The 19,678-nt window shown below is 45.0% G+C and overlaps 2 protein-coding genes across 2 annotated transcripts; one reads left to right on the top strand and one right to left on the bottom strand.

Annotated features, from left to right (window-relative positions):
* Window positions 1–1,309, bottom strand: ier2b (immediate early response 2b). Its single transcript, XM_068751225.1, has one exon. The coding sequence runs from the start codon at window positions 1,174–1,176 to the stop codon at window positions 688–690; it is 489 nt and encodes a 162-aa protein (XP_068607326.1). The 5' UTR covers window positions 1,177–1,309; the 3' UTR covers window positions 1–687.
* Window positions 1,310–5,643: 4,334 nt separating this feature from the next.
* Window positions 5,644–13,701, top strand: LOC137906575 (syntaxin-10-like). Its single transcript, XM_068750862.1, has 9 exons — window positions 5,644–5,817; window positions 6,109–6,184; window positions 7,418–7,511; window positions 8,463–8,557; window positions 8,943–9,005; window positions 9,800–9,898; window positions 10,608–10,714; window positions 11,665–11,759; window positions 12,227–13,701. The coding sequence occupies exons 1-9, from the start codon at window positions 5,783–5,785 to the stop codon at window positions 12,301–12,303; spliced, it is 741 nt and encodes a 246-aa protein (XP_068606963.1). The 5' UTR covers window positions 5,644–5,782; the 3' UTR covers window positions 12,304–13,701.
* Window positions 13,702–19,678: the final 5,977 nt, after the last annotated feature.

Below are 19,678 nucleotides of genomic sequence, written 5' to 3'. Positions count from 1 at the left end.
ATTTGTATGCGTTTATTACAAATGTTTAAAGCATCCATTAAATAATACAAATAAAATAGCAGCTTAAGAGTTGAGGTAACATTTATAACAGGTTATACACGAACCTTTCATGGAAAGTTTAAATGGCTGCGCTTCAACGCCACAGACGGTCTGTTGTTTTTCATTGAAGCCTTGGACTGGAGTATTGATCTGTCAAAGTCCACAGCAGCGATTGCGTGCGAGTAAACGTGCGTGTGCGCGTGGCAGTGAGCCAGCTGCCCTTCCTCTTACCGAGTTCCCGGCTCAGAGACAGGAAACTCCCTGCAGATGTGTGTGCGTGCGCGTCACTTCCCAGACTGACTCACGTCGCTCTCTGTTGATTCACACACGCACGCACTTTGAGTCAGCAGCAGTCACTTGTTTGGACTCATTTTTCTGAGCGTGAATCAGCGCGCAAGAGAGAGAGAATAGTTCAAGCAACGTCTCCCTCCCGTTCCCTCCTCAACCTGCCCAGCCGGGGCTTTACGCGCACATCTTACACGCTCCGGTTCGACCGGAGAGCGCGCGCCCTGGTCCCGGTAAACCCCGCTCCTCTCCCCTGACCACCGGATGTCGGCCAGCTCCTGGCGCGCCGAGGGAAGCCGACCTTAAAGGCTAGAATCATTCCGCTCCAAAGTCCTGTTGGAGGCCATTTCTCCCGCTCCTCGTTCAGAAAGCGGCTATAACCCGATTTGGAGACAGAGCGGCCAGAGACTCCCCGGCGCGGCAGCTGCCCAGCGGGGGCGCATGCCTCTCCTCTCCGGGCTCCAGCCTCGCCCTCTTGCTGGGGAGGAAGTCGGGCGCCACCGACGCCTTTCCTCTGCGCTTCCTGGACTGCCTCGTCGGGCTGAAGTTTTCTTTGTCCTCTGCGGCGTCGCCGTCACTGTCTTCATGGTCGATCTTTTCCTCGCCCGAGCCGGGAGCCGGTGGAACGAGCCCCGGAGCGGTTTTGTCCTCCGGGCCGGAGCTGGTGTCCATCGGCTCATCGCACGCCGGCTTTACGCAGCTGCTCTCGTGGTAGATGTCCCGGGCAGAGCGCATCACCATGGAGAGCAGCAGGCTTCGGTGGAGCCTCAGCCCGCCTCGCTGCGTCCTGGACGCGTAGAGTTTACTTATCGACACCGCCAGGATGCGTCTGGCTTCGGCGTTCACCTCCATGGCGGCTTGTGGCGCGGCTGGTTTGGCACTTTCACCAAAGGCTCCAAAAGTCGTCGCGTTTCTTTCTTTTTCTTTTTTTATCTAACCAGACTTGTAGCTTCTAGTTTCTCTCCGGCTTGGACGCGCACAGCTGTTCGACTCCGAGAAATGCGCGTCGGGGAGGAGGAGGGCGGCGTTTTATTTCCTCTTTGACGTAACGACATGCAGTCAGTGACAAGCAGGCCCCGCCCACACCTGCTGTGGGAGACGCAAACAAACCCCGAACGCGCGCGCACGAACACGCACCATCTGTTACGTCTGCGGCCCTTTTCTCTCCCCTTTCATCAATTATGCTTTTGCTTCTGTTGCAAGTTATTTCTCCTCGCATTAGAGCTAATGTGAAAATTAATGCAATATTATTTATAACTTGCTATAACTATTTCTCATCTTACAAATATGCGGGTTTTTATTCTTGTTCAAGAACCCATTGACAAAACTGTAAATGTCTTATATAATAATATCATAAAAGAAATAAACAATCGAGCATGCATGTTTTATTCCAGGAGATCAGTGGCCGTTCCACAGGAAAGCAAATTACGACATACATATAATAACAAAAATCACATAAAGAGGAAGTTTTCGACAGTCGCTTTGTAGTTTTGTTTGAGCGTTTATAAAGAGAAAAAGAAAGAATGAGATGATGCAATGAAGTTAGTGTTTACATTCTAGTGAAAACCAGCAGCAGTTCAAAGAGACGTGGGCGGAAGAAGCGTGTCTGAAATCTCTCTCTCTCTCTCTATCTCTCTCTCTCTCTCTCTCTCTCTCTCTCTCTCTCACACACACACACACACACACACACGCACTCACCCAGACACATACGCGCCACTTCCATATATGGTCCATCCGGTAGAACAGCCCTGTGGAGAAGCGCTCAATGGAAAAGCCGTGACGCATACGCGCCCCTCCTCCCGCCGTGTACTTGGGCACAGTGGTGATGACGTAATCTCAGCACCTTATAAGGAGACGTGACCGTCTAAATTACTAAACAGCGACAACTAGTGATGGTCGATTGAGGCTTTTTTGAAGCTTCGACACTTTATTAAAAAAAATGAAATGGTTCATTCCTCGAGGCTTCAACGACACAGTGCTCGAGCAGGACATCTAGTGGTCAACAAAATAAGGTGCAAGCGATACGAGTCATTTATTGATTCATGCATTGTTTGGATTTTACTCATGCACGTTCTTGTCTTGTTTGACTTTGGTCAAAGGAGACATGGGCCATTAGTGCTGCTCAAATCAAAGAAATTAATAAAACTACAGAAATCACACTCCAGGGCGGGGATCCCAACAAAATCACTTATGCAGAAAGATAAAGGGCAAATGCATGGTGGGGCAGCAGCACCCCTAAACCTAATGTATCTAAAACACACAGTAACAACATGAGTGGATGACGTCATGAGGATTTTAATCTATAATCCTAAATTCTGCCTCTTACCAAGACGGAATGTCACAATATCACAGATCAATGCACACCAAGGACAAGCTGATAGACGTGGAGTCAGCTGTCACTCGTCTGCCACGCCCTTATGACGATAGGCTCCAGCTGGCTCTCCTCTGATTGGCGGGTCGAGGCGGGACACGCCCCCCTCTTGTTGCGTAAGAATCCACATACAGAGGACAACACGAGGAGAATGCGGTGGGGGCCGGAACAGGTTTCAAGCTGACACAATAAAATATCATATATATTTATATATACTGCTGGTTTTTGGTGGTGGGAGGACCCGAAGGATGCAGATGGAGGGAGAACATGTTAACTCTACACAGAGAAGTCCCAGGTTGTCAGGGGGATTTAAACCCAGGACCATGTCTGTGGGTCCAGGTCACCTCGGTGTTCAGTGAAAGTGAAATGGACTTGAAGACATTTCACTTCTCATCCAGCAGGCTTCTGAACGGCTGGTTCCAAACACTTAACAGTTAGTGACACACACACACACATCACATGTATCAATAATATCCATCCATCCATCCATTTTATTCCCCTGTTTTCTTCTTTGCGGGTCACAAGAGTGTTTTGGAGCCTATCCCAGCTTGCTACGGGGGACAGGCAGGGTACACCCTGAACGCGTCGCCAGCGCATCGCGGGGCCACACAGAGAGAGACAATTGCTCACGTATACGTTTACACACTACGGACAGTTTAGAGTAATCAATTGACCTGAAAAAACCCACACGGACATGGGAAGAAAATACAAACACAGCACAGAGAGGATTCGAACCCAGTCCCTTCTTGCTTGCAACAGCACTAACCATTATGCCACCGTGCCGCCCTATAATATTTTATATGTGTGTGTGTGTGTGATCTGTGAGGCTACCAACTTTATGTCTTTAAGAGACTAAATCATGACCCTGTTTGCACATTAGATGAGCAGCTCTCCTAGCAGAGAAACATACTGAGCATGACCTCACTTCTGTTCTGTACCAGAATGGTTTCTATGGTGACAGAGTGTTATGTGTTAGTGCAATGTCTGAGGCCAAATAGGAGGTGGAGTGTGCCTGACTGTAAGTGTGTGTAAGTCTGTGTGTGTGTGTGTGTGTGTGTGTGTGTGTGTGGCCAGCGGGAGGAGTTGCCTCTTTTAAAGCTCTGCTTCATGTTCTTCTAGTACAAACATTACTGGTTGGTAGGACTGGGAAATCAACAAATATATGACCTTCTAGTGGAAGAAAACGTGGAAATGGTTGCCATCATTTCAGGATATATTAAGTCTGTGTGAAACCTTCTTTAACAAGGCAATTGGTTTCTTTTGCAGGATTTTTAAAACTTGTTTATGTGTAGGTAAGTGAGTAATCACAGCAAAAATCAACTCTGTGTTGTTTGTTTCATGTTTTGTTTTATTTATTTCCCACGTTCCGCCATCGAGGGTTGTGCGGTGAAGCATAGAATCAACAAGACGGACAGACGGACAGACGGACAGTGAGGAATAGACACTGTTCTGAGGAGAAAGTGCTGTGGATTTATTCTGCTCCGTGTTTCACCCCCTTTCATCCAACCATAATTCCAAGCGTTAAACCTAAACACCAGATTCGCAAGAGTCTCGAGAGGAGGAGTCTGGATCGACAAGGTCTCAGGAGATCTGAGGAAGAAGAGGCAGAGCAGAGTGAAGGCCACAGACACTAACCCAGCAACCTCCACTGACTCAGTGACCAGGGGGGGAGGAGTTAACTCTCGTATTGACTTTCAATAGGTGCTGGTGTGGTGGACCTGGCATGCATGAAACCTCCACTTAAGGAAAGAGCTGTCACCTCGGGCCCAATAAGTGCAGCACGGACCGCCCAGAACACCCAAAGCCTCAACAGCACCCAGAGAACGACCCGCAGAAGAACCAGCACTGGGTTCCAGAGTGGCAATCGCCGACTCAGCCGACGAACCAAGGCCAGAGCAGGCCGGCCCGACGCCCGACCGGCACCCAACCCCACACCCCCCACGACCCCCCGCCCGCCCATCACATCCCAAGCCCCACCCATCTGTATTTATTTTTAAATGATTATTTTATTTTCTGGGTTGAGGCAATTGTACATTTTTTGCTTTTAACTTCTTTTGTTGAAAGTGATTGATGATATCCACATAAGATCTAAGGTCCCCTCATTTAAATATTGTTTAAAAACTTTGTAATCACTATTCATGATGCAGGCTGAACTGAGATCAGATCAGCTAAAACCATGTTCATTCAGATAGGCATAAAATGTATCTTCAAAAGTTATTGACAAGAGATCGTGAAGAAAACAACCATTAGAGAAATACAGTTTTCCATCTATCAAACTAGTCATGATAGCAACGTGATCCAGATTCCAGGGGCAGGTTTTTGTCTCCAGGAGTCACATTAAACAGGTTATACTAGTTGTGATGACATCATGTGTAAAATGTACGCCCTGTTTATATGACCAGAGTGTGTTTGTGTGTGTGTGTGTGTGTGTATTATGTTTATTATGTAGGAGAATAGAAGAGGAGGAACAGGATGAAGACAGGGTAGGGTAGAAACAGAAACAAATACAAATGGTGAATGTGTGTGACAGGAAGGAAGGACAACATGTAAACAGTCCTGGAGGTTTCCCTGAGCATACAGCTCTCTTCTTTTACCACAACAGATTGACCTATTGATCTATTCTCGGTGGATTTTTTACAAATTGATTTTTAGTTAGAGCTCAATTCTGTCCAACAGGTTTATTGACCTGTTAGATTCACTTCAATTAAAAAAAATAATAAATTGAGAAGAAGTTCTAATTACAGGAAATCAGAGATATTGAGGAACAAATTTTGAAACTCCATTGACTGCAATGCTACAATCTGTTTTAAATAAATGGCTTAATGGTGATGATGATGAATATATTTATTAGATAGAATATTAGAGCAGTACAAGTACAGTGAGTCAAACAATAGTATGTATTACAGTACAAGTACAGTTTAACGTGTTGTTGTCGTGTTTCTCCATCCCTCTGGCAAATGTCATGTTTTTATCTTATATATTATATTGCACTAAAACATAAATAAAAATGCGACGCTTCCTCCGGAAGAATAGTGTTGGCGAAAGGGCGCAAACTGCGCATGCGCTGGGAGTGAGGCGGAAGGAAGCATGTCGATAGAAGACCCGTTTTTCGTCGTAAAAGGGTAACAAATTCATGAATATTTCGAGTCCAGCGCTGATTCAAACGAACTAGAAACATCTTTCGCTGAGCTGACAACGAGCGCGTACTTCGCTACGAACACAGTTACCGCTCTAAAGTTTCTAAACGATTAGAAGTAGCCAACTAGCATCTGCGTTCGGACACGCTAACGAGTCGTGGGTTTCCACTCCCACGGGGTGTTGTTGTTGTTGTTGTTGTTTCGTGTGGACGTGGGCTGCGCCGGGACACTTTTCGCGCTGTTAATGTCCCCTCTCTTTCTGCGTGTGTGTCAAAGGGAGGTGCAGAAGGCCCTCTCCCGCGCACGGGGCCTGTCCGATCGATGGGAGGAACTGTTGCAGGACGGGACACAGGTGAGTCCGGTCCGCCATGCGTCGACTTCCGCTGCTGCGAGCCTCTGATTGGCTGGTCACGATGACGAACGATTGGCTCGGGACTTCAATGACGTATTACAGCTTAATAAGGATATATAAATAGAGTTTGTATTTTTACTGGTGTCTAAAATGCTTTTAGATAAGCAGTCAGTGGAGGCTAATTTAATTTCTACTAATGGTATTAGCAAAGAGTCATAATAAAGTGCCAGTCAACTATCAGACATTTGGTATATGACATTTCCTTTTAACTCTTTGAGTGCCGTTTACGTCTAAAGAGGTTTTTTGAAACCCAAACATTCACTGCCAACACTGACATTGAAATCTGCCTCTCTTCAACGGCCGATAACTCCAGAATGGAAAATGGTAGGAACACACATTTTGTTCTGATGAAAGAAGAGACTTTAATCTGTCATCTGGTAGGTTCGGCGTTCGCATAGTCATAGTAAAAATATTGGGGAAAATGTGCAAAAACTGGGGCAATCAGCACCACAGTATAGCTGAGTTGAAAATGGCTGGCACTCAATGAGTTAAAACAGCTTTTTCTTTTTTTTTTTAAATGAATGGAAGCCACTGAATACATGGATTACACACTCATCATCACTGGATGAGTGTGCCCTTAAACAGAGAGTAGGCCTTAAAGTGAGGTCTGAGGTGGACAGCAAGCTCGTCACAGTAATGCATGCATAGAATGCATGACTGTTTCAAATTGACAAAGGCATTTCTTAAGTTTGTGTTTGTTTATTTTTCCTTTTGTGATGTAGGCATTGTCAGAGCGGTGAAAACCATTTATTTTTGTGCAATGTCTCCTTGCCTTTGATTTCTTTTGGCTTACAAATAGGTCAGAGCTGATTATACTTGGTGAATTCATAAAAAAAAGTGTTTGTTTTCTGGTCTCAAAAAAGTGTGCATGTATTTCAAACTAATGCAAATGCTTCTGCAAATGAAGGAAAATGTATTATCGCAATAAATCTCTGTGACGTCTCCTCAACTGATTCGATCGCACTAACCTGATATTAGGATCTTTTGGCTACTCTTCCCAAGTGACTGAATGAAGGAATGAGCGTATTGCCGTTCTCATACGAGTTGCGTAATACAGCAGACGCTGCCTTCATTCATTCCTTAAACAGCTCTTTAATCTTAGCTCAAGTCCTACATGTCAGCCGCTTCGTTTTTCTGTCATCTGTTAAAGCTTGTTGCTTTGTGTGAGCTCAGGTAAGCCGCGATGAGCTGGACTGGAGTACCAATGAACTGAGGAACTGTCTGAGGGCGATAGACTGGGACCTGGAGGATCTCAGTGAGACCATCAGTATCCTTTAAATAGAAAAAAAAATGTCCTTCCTTCATCATCACAACACATTTCAAGCTCTATCATCTGTTCCTAGAGTTTTACTATCCTGCAAAGTCCAGGTATTTGTACTGGCAAGATCATACTGCAGAATAAGACCCTTTCAATTGTTGAGGATGGTGCTCACCAATTAATGGCTAATCTTAATTAAGCCGACTAAGAGAAATAGTTACTCATTTGGAGTTATTATGTAACGGTGTGTATTTGTATACAGTTCAGTTCCACGAAGGGAAAACCCTTTCTCACTCAATAGTTACTCCAAAAACAACAATGCTAATGCTATGCAATGCTAATCACTTTGAAACTTTGGTTAACTTTGCATTAAATGGAATGTGTTCCTCAACATCTCGGTTGATTATTGACCGATGTTTATGGAATTTGACACAGTCATGTAGGGTTGGGGGGGGGGTCTCTATCTCACCGCCGAATTTAATCTGCATCCGATCCAGAATAGATTCAGTAACAAATATCACATTTTGACATTGAAAACTCCATTTACGGATCCAAAAATCTGTTAAAAATACACTTTTACTTTTCATGGTTAGTGTATAAAGATACCAACAACCATTTAGAACCTTTTGATGATGATCCAGATCACCATGTAAACAGCGTGAATCCAATTAGGAGGGGAATGAGCTGCTCGGCGGAGGTCTGCGCTCTCTGAGTGCTGTCCTAGTTTTAAATGGAATAGCGTTAAATGAAGATTAAACATCAGAGTCCTTGTTGATTTAACAAACAAGATAATGGTGTCCATGAATACTGTCAGACGCTTTCTGGTGAACTGCTTTTCATTTTTATAAATGTTATCTTTTTCAAAACCTGATTTTCTCTTTAAACCTTATGGATTGTTAATCAGTGCTTCAAGCATATGGAGGGTGATTAGAGAAGTTCTTGTGTCTTTAACTGTCCCAGATATTGTGGAGTCAAACCCAGGGAAGTTCAAACTGGCTGACAGTGAGCTTCAGGAGCGGAGAGACTTTGTGGAACGAACCCGGAAATCTGTCCAGGTAAATGTGATATTTGTATTCCATCCATTCCATGTGTTGCCATTGATCTCATGTCCAGACGCGCGTCGTGAGGACTGGTTCATTCGCTCAGTGCAGGGAATTTTCAGCCAGTCAGCATTTCCCATTGCTATAATCTAATATATAATCAGGTGGATCAATACCAATTGGTCTTCAACTCACACGTTTTGCAAGTGAAGTCGTCTCTACGCAGAGAAAGATCGAGTCACCTTGTCAGGACAAAGTGTCTCTATTGAAAGAAAGAACGTTTGAGAACATCTCAATAATGAGGCTGACCTTTAAAAAAATAAAATAAAACTCAGTTTTATTGTGACTGTAAAAGTTGTGGCGTGAGGTTTATGAATGGATCTCTTCTCTGTGTGTGCAGGAGATGAAGGATCAGTTGTCGAGTCCTCCTGCGCTGGCTCAGGCAGAGAAGATGGACAGACAGGTTGGTGGATGTTCAACTAATAATAGTACAATATATTTGATTGGCTAAAATGTAGCGAATGGGGGGGGGGGGGGGGGGGTCAGTTCTGATGTACAGATTACTGGAATTTGAGGTCTTTTTTGTGCTCAATAGATAAAAAAGAATGCACCGCCCGTTTTGGCACATTAACTCTAATTTTATTTTAATGTTATTTTTTTGTTGGGTTTCAAAATAAACATCACTTGCAACTGATTTTCTGTATAGTTGTGAATATGAAAAGGTAATTTTTGCTAAATGGCCATCGCCCCTTTATGCATGGTCATAAACTTACCCACCCCTCTAGAAAGCCACAAAGCTTTAGTGAGGCAACGTGACTGCAGTGCAGCTTTCCAGGGTGGCGAATGCTCTCCGTTTCACAATAGCGTTTCTGCATGAGCGTCAGCTAGAGAACGTCAAGTTCCACAACCTACCCCGGTTCTGAGATAAACAACCACTCGCGCACACTACGGACAATTTATAGTAATCAATTGACCTTTTTGGAGGCGGGAGGAACCCGGAGAAAACCGGCACAGGGAGAACATACAAACATGGCACAGATAGGATTCAAACCTGTGAGGCGACAGCGCCGACCACCGCACCACCGCGGTATTTTCCAGTGCATGTCTTATTCTGTATTTGACACGAGCTCCTCCTGCCTGCTGTTCAGCTGGCATGTGCACAGTTTGAGGTTTGATTTTGTCTCAGATTTTCTAGATTGGAATTGAAAACATCTGAAATTTTCTGTGGAAAAAGTGATCGTATCAAATTTTGTTCAGGCTCTGCTGACGACAACGGGCCAGGAGAGATCGACGGGTCTGGAAGCGCATGTGGTGTCCGCCAGCTCTCGATACATAGAGGAGCAGGAGCAACAGCAGGTACGAGAGAGACGAGTGGAAAGAGAAAAAAATCTAGACAAATTGCACCCTGTTGCTAATTTTATTGCGTTAAAGTGTGTCGTGTGTAATTTATTTAATGTTGCACATGTTGTGTCATGTAAAGTAATATATGAAATGATACTATTATAAATATATTTATAATAGATACATATATTTATAATAAATATATCAATGCTGGAAGCTGTGAAGCCTGAGAATGTTGGGGCGTTTGTTATTATCGCGTTATAACAGACGACAGGGCGGATCCATTCAGGGCATCGTGTTACAAAAATAGAAAATGGTCATATTGTTGATATGCATTTTATTTGTGTGGATTGAGCTGGGAAATTCCAGTCAGAGGTTTCTTTACTCATCCTCCGTTGGGCTGTGGTTTCATTAGTCATTAGTCACTCAATAAAGGCTTTATTGTCATGCAGTCACATAGAGCAGTGACTATTACTATTGCAATGCCTTAAAAAAGTAGTCATGAATACTTTTTCTCTACTTTTGCCTTCTTTCATTCCCCCTAAACTATAATGGCCATTATTATTCATATTTACAAAAACCACGAGCCCTATTCTGACAGCATGTACAGTATTTATACCTCTGTATTTAACAGCCAGGTGTGTGTGTGTGTGTGTGTGTGTGTGTGTGTGTGTGTGTGTGTGTGTGTGTGTGTGTGTGTGTGTGCGTGTGTGCGTGCGTCCAGTTGATCATGCATGAACAGGATGAGCAGCTGGAGTTGGTGTCGGGCAGCATCAGAGTCCTCAAAGACATGTCAGGACGCATCGGGGACGAGCTTGATGAGCAGGCGATGTGAGTGTGGAAATGGACACACACGCACACACACACACACACACACGCGCATAGTTACATAAGTAACTCGACTATTTTGCTAGTTAGACGTATTAATGGTGTTGAAATCAGATGTATTCCTGTCGCGGTGGCTTCATGTTGAGTAGCTGATGCTTCACTGTGTCCCAGAATGCATTAGTGCTCAGTCCACCTCTGTGACCTTCTTGCTTCATTTACTCCGGGACTGACAGCTGTCCATTTGGGGTGGAAAGAAATACCAGCGCTGATCTGGCTGAAACATAAATGCAGGCCTGACAACCTCGCCACATTTTTAAATCAAATCGTGTGACACGATTGGTTCATTTAAACGGTGTATATAGATTTTGAATCCTGTGTTCATCTGTACACACGCAGTACCTCAGTCTAAACACAGGAGGCATTAACATTTAGCCAGCTGGCAAGCGATGGAAGAAGAATTTGACCAATGTCGATATTTTCAGTGACTTCAAATTGACGACATGGATTCACATTTATCTCCTAACTCATCTCTGCTTTTTTGGATGATCGTTCGAGGACCTGCAGCATCTTACTGGTCTCCGCCCAGTCAGCGTTTGGTTTGGGCCATCCGAAGATGCTTTCGTGGCTTGTATTTGTTTCTCGCTCATTTTAGTTTCAGCAGAAATAAGCTGACTGATTGTCCTCGTTTTAAACATTTGAAAAGCTGAAGTATTTCTCTACTGAATACACTTTAGGAACCTGAAAATCCTTTTTAGACCTTCGTTTTCTAGATTCAGACGGAAAACTTCTTCATCTCACTAGTTATTTTAAAAACGGCTCAAAGTTTCAGCTTCATCAGATCTGATTGAGAAGGTGATTATTTCTGCACGGTTTTTGTGTCCTGCTGAAAAGGTCCAAGGCAGAGTTTTTGGGAGCTCTAGTCTCGATGACTCCTTGCTATTCTTACCTTTCAGGATGTTGGGAGACTTTGGAGACGAGATGGACCAGACGTCATCCCACATGGACTCGGTCCTCAAGAAGCTGGAGAAGGTGTCTCACATGACCAGCAGTAAGTTCATACATGCAGAGAGCTGCATGCTGGCTGCTTGTAACACAAACTCATAGATGTATTCAAAACCATCTGCCTCCACTCAGAAATCTAGAAAACCTCCAACAGGAAGTGCCCAAGAGGCTTGGTACCTTTCATCTTTTATAAGCTGCTGCTTCTTCCCAATCTCCATTTTTTTTTTTTTTGTTAAATCCTCCTCCACAACTAAAGTTAGGAGGGAATAAGGAATTGGTTCCATCTGTCATGTTTTGTTTCTGCAGCATAAGTAAAGAAACTGAATATTTTTGGTTTCAGCACTTCAAATCAGTTATTAATGTTTTTAATGCAAGTTACCCGCCCTGATATTGAACCCCTTTTTCACAAATGAAAGTTATTGCTACAGTAGCCTGATCCGTGAAATGCTGAGTCATGGACGGAACTCCGTCGCCCTCTCGGCCTGCATTGCTTAAAGCCGGTTTGTCCTGCAGGTCACAGGCAGTGGTGTGCCATCGCTGTGCTGGTTGCCATCATGATCGTGGTCCTCATCCTCTTGTTTACTCTCTGACGCAAGCTGATGGACAGGCAGCAAACCCCCGTCCCGATGGACATGCAGGTGGCGTTATAAAGGACGGCGACACCGAAGAGAGAGTGTTGACCTGCAGAGTGAAGTCTGAATATAAGTCCTACTCCGCTCTGCTAAGAACCAAAAACAAAAATGTTGGTGTGTCTCATAATGGTTCGGTTGTTTTTTTAAATAATGGTACTAAATGTTATCAGATGAAAACTACAAATACCATGAAGTTTTAAATCCAAGTGTTGGAGACTTGCTCTGACCGCTGCAGCAAAGGTTGGAAAATGTGCACTCCAAACGCTGCAGTCTGGTTTCCTTCATCATTAATAACTCAAGCAACGCTGCCCTACACGCTGAAGCCTTTTATTTTATTTTATTATTATTCTATGTTTCACAGTTTTGTGTGAAAGGAATTTAATGCATTTTCAAGACAATCCAGAGAATTTATTCTTGGCAGCTCTGCCAGCCATTTCTGGATGAACGGAGCTTGCAGTGAATAAACTGTTGACGTACGTAAAATGTTGTCATTTCGTGCTTGAAGTCAACAGCAGCAAGGAGGACGTGGACGGCCGCTCGCGCTTTCATTCAATGTTTTATATTGTTACTATGCATTTTATTTGTGTGCCTGCGTGTGAATTGAGGTGGGAAATGCCAGTTAAATGAGGCCAAGGGGGAAACGGAATCGCCGCCTGTGATTTCTCCTCTTCTCTAATTTCTGAGATTCGGTGCTGTGACACTTTTTGACTCAAAGCAAACATGTGAAGCCGCGGGAGTGTCAGAAGTGCTCTGACTCCTGGAGCTGAGCTGTTTCCTAGCCGGCTCCGTCTGAAGTCTGGACCGCAGCCTACAACCTTCCTGACACCTGATTGGTTGGTGCTTTGTTATTGGAGGGAGATCTTTGGCTCAGATATTGGGTTTTTCCCTATTTTATTGAAGTGTTAGCTGATCAGAGGGTGATCAGTTGCTGGGCAGGTTGTTGCTCATCAAATTCAGGCTTGCTTTGCCCTCTGCTGGAGGCTGTGTGTCTTGCATTATTGTGTAAAGTCAGGTAAGACTTTCCACTCAGCAGTGAATTTCATGATCACACTCTGAACTAAATGTTTGGACTTTCTCGTTGTGCCCAAAGCTAAGGAAATGCACTGCTTATAGTTAAGTTCTGCTACGGAATGGCTCCATCCACTTAATTGAGACCAATAAATGTGTATTTTGATATTTCATTTTTCAAATGTATGTGTTGTGAAGCTTCAGAGCTGAATGTTCTTGACTGGTCTAACCTAAAGATAATTTCTCCTGAAGCCCCTTCTCACAAAGAGATGGTTGATGGGCTTGTTGCTACCAAAGAGGATCCTCATTGGAAAGTGTTACCAAAATCCAAGTTTATTAAAGTGAAGCCTTGCATTAATATATTTCATGAGTCATTCTTAAACCAGACCAAAGTTATGTAATTGTGTTTATTGCCATCAATGAGTATAGAATAGCTACTATCTTTCTCTGTCACTTTGAATCTTCTTCTGCTACAATGTGTAAAACTAAATGGCGTAATCGTTGCGTAATTCAATGGAACCGATGACTAAAGCTGAGCCTCCATGCGAGATCGCCGGCGGTTAGGCCCGCCATGGCCACCAGAGGGGCCCAAAGACCATTGTACGCAACTTTATACAGGCATAATAATAATAACACGTCTTTATATTTTATTCTGGAACCATTGATTATTTTGTTACAGGTTCGATTTACCGATCTAATGAATTTAATGTTTGTGTTGTGTAACGCACATGAAGCAATGAGCTACAAGACTAACACATGCAGTCTAAGATGCTCTAAGTCTCGTCGTCCTGCAGCTCTAACACTAGAGCCGGAGGACGTATCTGGGGACAGGGAAGTGTGGACATCCCTGCTGAGACTGTTGCCTCCCCGACCCGGCTCCTGATGAGCGGTGAAAGATGGATGGAAACTTACACCAAAGATTTTGATAGGCCTTTTGACACTTTCTAACAAGAACATCTATTGCCATACTGGATCAGATCAGCTGACCAGCAGGTCACACTGAACACACAGATGGAGGACGCCCAGAATCTTGTTCATATTGTTGACATTGTCATTGACACAACTTAATAACAACGTCAACAATGTGAAAAGATGATTTACTGTCAATGCATGTGAAATATGTTTTTTTTTTATGACTTGTATGTTTACCGTAGTTAATATTCCCTGGGGTGCATCCATTGACACATTTTAATTATCCTAAATAATGCCAATTATACTGTTAATTTATTTCTCATTATTTAATTCATCATTATTATTATTTTTTTATTATTATTACTTAGACAATTACAAGCTAAGCATCTTCCATTGTGAGGCTATGCGAGAAGGTATTAATGCCAAAGCAATTAGGAGCAGAATCGGGGAGGCGATGGCGTTGCAGCAGTGGCAACCATTCGTTCTCATTCGTTCTACACAGCTGTACTGTGTGATTATACTTATGAGTTATAGGTAGCGATGCAAATCTAAAATAACAGACTGCAGCAAGTTAACGGGATGTGAAGCAGCAATTATTTTCACTTGCCGTCAATTCATCTTTCACAATGTCGAAAAAAGACCAATTAAACCACAGTCTGAGGTCAGCCGTCCACTAATCTCTGGGTGGGAGACATCAAGCCTGACTGTCTGTACCCCGTCTGGCCTTGCTGATGTTACCATGGCAACGGGCTGACCCCAGCAGTGGAGCGCTTGAGATTCTTTTCGTATTCCTCCCGCCGCTTTTTCTCAATGTGTCTCTCCTCTTGACCCACTCCTCCATTTCTCACCCCGACCAGGCTTTCTCTACAGTAGTAGAGGAGCAGCTCAGTCCACAGTATAGAGTGTGGACTGGTTCCAGTTCATCTCCTGAGCACTACTAAGGTGCCCTTTGGCAAAGCACAAACCCTCAACGCAAAACTAACTAATGTTCATGCATGTGCACGCTTTCGTACTGTGATTTCACAGTAAGGTAGATTTCTTCCAAACGCGTTTGTAGTTTTGATTACAGAACAACACAAACTACGCAGGATTGACTGGACGGTTTATTTCACTGTTTTTGGCTTGATAATGACCCAAATCCACCAAATTAGTCATGTAGAAACACGGGAAAAGTGAGTTTTTCCAAAATATGGGGCCTTTAAGTAAGCAGTGAGGGCTGATTGATAGATGAGCAGGTGACAGGAACGAGCTGATGACAGGAGGAGGAAGAGGATCCTCCTCGTGCTGCGACAGACTGAGCTTCAAGTCACCACTTCACTCCTTCACCTCTCCCTTCTACCTGTAATTGGGCTTCAAGTCAGTAGCATTATGCGATCACAATAGTAGTTGCTCGGCATTACTAGGGCGCATCCACTAGCTTGATGTGATCAGATTGTAGTAGTAAAATAAAATTGCACTCTACGAAAGCAAAAAAAAAAAGAAGAATGTCGAGCAATTCCCTGTCCATCCATATCTAATGGAAAGTAATAAAAACTAAATCATGGTTTAAGGTCAAACATTACAAGTAATTAAATATTTGCACCACCCAATAAATAATTTCAGTCTAAAAAACGGAACTGTAACAGACACGGCAGTGCGGTTCTGCTTCAGGCCCCTTTGGGCCCCTTCCTGCTCATCTGCATGTCCGTGTGGAACGCTGGAGGCAGGGAGAGCCATCAGGAAAGGCTGTAAGCAGAGAGCGCAGCCTGCTGGGATCCCCATTTAGAGCCGAACAAGCATCAATCAAAGGCGTGATTAAGTCAGACAACACAGCAAGGAAAGCTGGAGCTGGGGGGCGGGGGGTGGTTAGGTTGCTAAATGGGATGCAGAGGAATCAAAAGGGAAGACGGACTACAGCATTAATAAATTAGCCGATTCAATGTTTAAAAGGACAGCGACGCATCCAGCCTGGTTAGTTTGGGGGCCCTGAGTGAAATAAGGAAATAGTGCCCTGGAGGTAGACTGGCTCCTCTCCAGCCACCAGTCCACACTCCGTTTTTTTAGTCTGGGCTGGGACTTGAACCGGTGAGAGGGGGCTTCAGCTGCGTGCGTTCATATGTGAATGACGAATAGCCGACAGGGTCGACAGTGCACTGAGAATTCATGTGTCTGATATCACAAAGTGGCAAGAAACTACGTCAGTTACAAATGTCAAACTCCGCCCATGAATTCTAGTGACCACTAAAAGTGATTTAAAGGGGACATATTATGAAAAACTCACTTTCCCCATGTTTCTTCACCACTATGGTGATTTTGGGTCCTTATCAACCCAAAAACAGCAAAATATAACATCCAGTCAATCTTTCGTAGTTTGCGTAGGTCTGTAATCACCTCCTGAAACACATCTGGAAGAAATCGCTCCCCTTCTGACGTCAGGAGGGGCAAACGTGCACATGCATGCGTGGACGTCCCTGTGTCTGCGCTCTCTTCCCCGTCATGGTGAAGAGGAAGATGAGCCGCAAGGCAAAGCTCTCCGTTTACCGGTCGATCGCCGTTCCTACCCTCACCTGTGGTCACGAGCTTTGGGTATAGTGACCGAAAGAACAAGGTCGCAGGTACAAGCGGCTGAAATGAGCTTCCTCCGTAGGGTGGCTGGACTGTCCCTTAGAGATCGGGTGAGACGATCCGTCATCCGCGAGAAGCGCCAAGTCCAGCCGCTGCTAAGAGCAGCCAGGTGAGTGACTCCCCGTGTCTGCGTTCTGCCCGTACGGCATTTTCCCTGCATAAAGTTTATTTTTGGTGGTAATGTTCCGGCGAAAATAGGCAAAAATGACGCGACGTGTGTGTTTGTGTAGAGACACTCGCTCCGTGATTGCGCACTGCTCTCTGTCTCCTGCACGAGTCAAAGAAGAAGAGGAGAGTGGATGAAGTTTATTTTTTGTGGTCGTGTTCCGGCGAAAAGCGTCCCTCACGGTTACCATGGTAGCGCTGCTGCGCGTGCTCGCTATGAACGTACTTAGGGTAGAATATGTCTCCTTTAATGAGCAGGGCTTGATTGCTGAAGAGGTTCAGATGTGCAGCAGAGAGGAGGCGGAGTGAAGGGCCAGGGAGACGCAGACTCACCGACACCCAGGCAGGAAGACACAAACAGGACATGTGAGGGACGGGGGGGGGGGGGCACCAGAAACAGAAGGGAAGAACAGGAATAGCAGAAATCCCAAACAAATAGCAATCAGAACTGATAAGTGTGAGAACAGCGGCACAATGGTTTGCAACACTCCGATATACACGTGCGGTCTGAGCTGGTGGATCTTAACCCTTTGCATCTATGCGTGTGACTCACATGCACACACAATCTGCTTGTTCTAGAGAGAGAGAGAGAGCCTCTGCATCCCAGCTCCCTCGCCCACCACGCTTATGAGGCGCGTCGCTACGTGCCCAGATTTGAAAGCAGCTGCATGAGAAAAACATCAGTTTCACATATGATGGAGGGAAAAGAACCGACGAGGGTTTTTCTATTATTCCCTGGAACTTCGCACACTGTCTGAGACTGAAAATGTAATCAGCAGCTCTGGAGACGTGACTCTACTCCAGATTACCGTCCAAACATTTGGTGATTGTGGGAAAACAAGCCCCATCGCTGTCACCGGGGTGAGATTAACCCTCAAGGTTGCCAGCAGCTATTTCCTTTGATGTCCCACGGGGAGTCCTGCAGGCTCTTACTCCATTTAAATCTGGTTGTCTTTGACATTTCTGAAATGCGGCATTGTCGAAATATAGTTCGTATTGATAGTTTCCGAAAATGCAAGGGCTTATGTTTTGTTTTTTTGTGTGGTTTGTGTCACACTAATGAAATCGGGAGCGGCTTTATAGCCGTGATTCAACATCACCCTTCCCAGTCTGAGCCCCCCCCCCCTCACCAGCTTGCCTCTGTCTCTCATCCCTCCTCTTGCAACCCCCCCTCTGTACTGTCTCGCTCCCGGAACGCACGGACCTGCGCGTGGATGATAGTGCCCTTGCTTCCTCTGCCTGTGCAGCCGGAGAACGGTGCGTAAAGCTGCGCGCCGTCTCGTCCTCCTCGTCCATCACGGTAAGATAAGTCAAAGCTGCGCATCCTGGTTCCAAGCTGGGCATGCACAGAGACACGCACGGATGCTGCTGCTGTAACTCCTGTCGTGGCGCGGATTGTTTAAGTCCCAGAGTTTTGCTGGTGAGGGTTCACTGCTCGGGCACGGTAGACATAGAAGCAGATGCTGCTTAGAAGAGAGAAGAAGAAATAGAAGCAAAATTAAACACTGAGAAAAGAGAGAGAGATAAGGCAGGGTGGAGGAACTGGAGGGAACTGATGCCGGTACGACCTATCACTGTCATTATCACCTCACCTTGCTATACTGTAAAGTGGTGGGAGTATTTGGATTGCCCCCCCCCCCCCCCCCCTGGTCTGTAGTGGATGATGCTGATCAGGGGATGGAGGGCTTCCCGGAGGGGTGACGCGGTGCTGAAGTTGCTCGGTCTCAAACTGCTTGTGTGCGCAGCGACGTTGTATGCATGGGTGTGTGTGTGTGTGTGCATGTGTGTATCCCCGAACCTGATCATATCATGTCTGTGTGTTAGAGGACAGACATGTGCAGATAACGTATACAACAATGATCGCGTAAAAAAAAAAAAAAAAAAACGCACATATTTTACGCGCGCACACGTCTGCCCGTGCTCGGGGTTATCAATATTCCGGGTACATTTCCACAATGAAGTATAGTTGTCTCTTTTGCATTATTAACTATATGGAGGGAAAGTGGGGAAGGCGAACTGCTCAATTTGGATCCCGCAATGCAAACGTCATTGCGCAGCAGCAGCAGAGTGATCGGTGTATGGAGAGCGAAGGGGAACACGCACAGAAAGAGAGGATGAGGAGAGGGAGGTGGAGGGCAGATGATAAAGGAGCCAAGGTGGGATAGAGAGATGAGAGGAGGGAAGGGAAATGGCGACCCACACAAACGCCTTCTGACCCGCGCTTGATTTATCGCCCCCCGTTATCTCACCGGTTGATCAGGATTTATCTCGGATTGACGGTCATCGTTCCATCTAACCACAGACAGGCAGGAGCCTCTTCTCTCACTGTGTTAAAATAGACAAACAGCTGTAAACAGGTAAACAGGAAGCAGACAGGTGTAGATGCTCACAGATCATTTAGCGTGGGAAAAAATAGTCGCTACTTAAGGACACAAATAAATATACACAGGGATTCAATGTTAAAATACAAAGGTATATCTGCATTACGCAGCTTTTGTGCATTTGAGACACTCCAGGAATGGCTTTCAATGCTGGAGGAGGAATGAGCATGAGCAGTGGAGTGGATGAAGAGTTCCTAAAGAGTAAAACAAGCCGATGAAGCCGATGAAGGGAGCAGGGGAAAACGGAGAACATGCATGGAACA

This window comes from Brachionichthys hirsutus, chromosome 17, assembly GCF_040956055.1.
Source record: "Brachionichthys hirsutus isolate HB-005 chromosome 17, CSIRO-AGI_Bhir_v1, whole genome shotgun sequence".
NCBI classification, from domain to species: Eukaryota; Metazoa; Chordata; class Actinopteri; order Lophiiformes; family Brachionichthyidae; genus Brachionichthys; species Brachionichthys hirsutus.
The sequence above is the reverse complement of the archived record's forward strand: the minus strand, read 5'-3'. Positions and strand labels throughout refer to the sequence as shown.

Excerpts from the sequence above, each read along its gene's own strand:
- ier2b (XM_068751225.1), bottom strand. The coding sequence starts at position 1,176 with ATGGAGGTGAACGCCGAAGCCAGACGCATCCTGGCGGTGTCGATAAGT.
- LOC137906575 (XM_068750862.1), top strand. The coding sequence starts at position 5,783 with ATGTCGATAGAAGACCCGTTTTTCGTCGTAAAAGG. Across the intron at positions 7,512-8,462 it reads GGATCTCAGTGAGACCATCA|ATATTGTGGAGTCAAACCCA; the intron begins GTATCCTTTAAA and ends TAACTGTCCCAG. Across the intron at positions 10,715-11,664 it reads GAGCTTGATGAGCAGGCGAT|GATGTTGGGAGACTTTGGAG; the intron begins GTGAGTGTGGAA and ends CTTACCTTTCAG.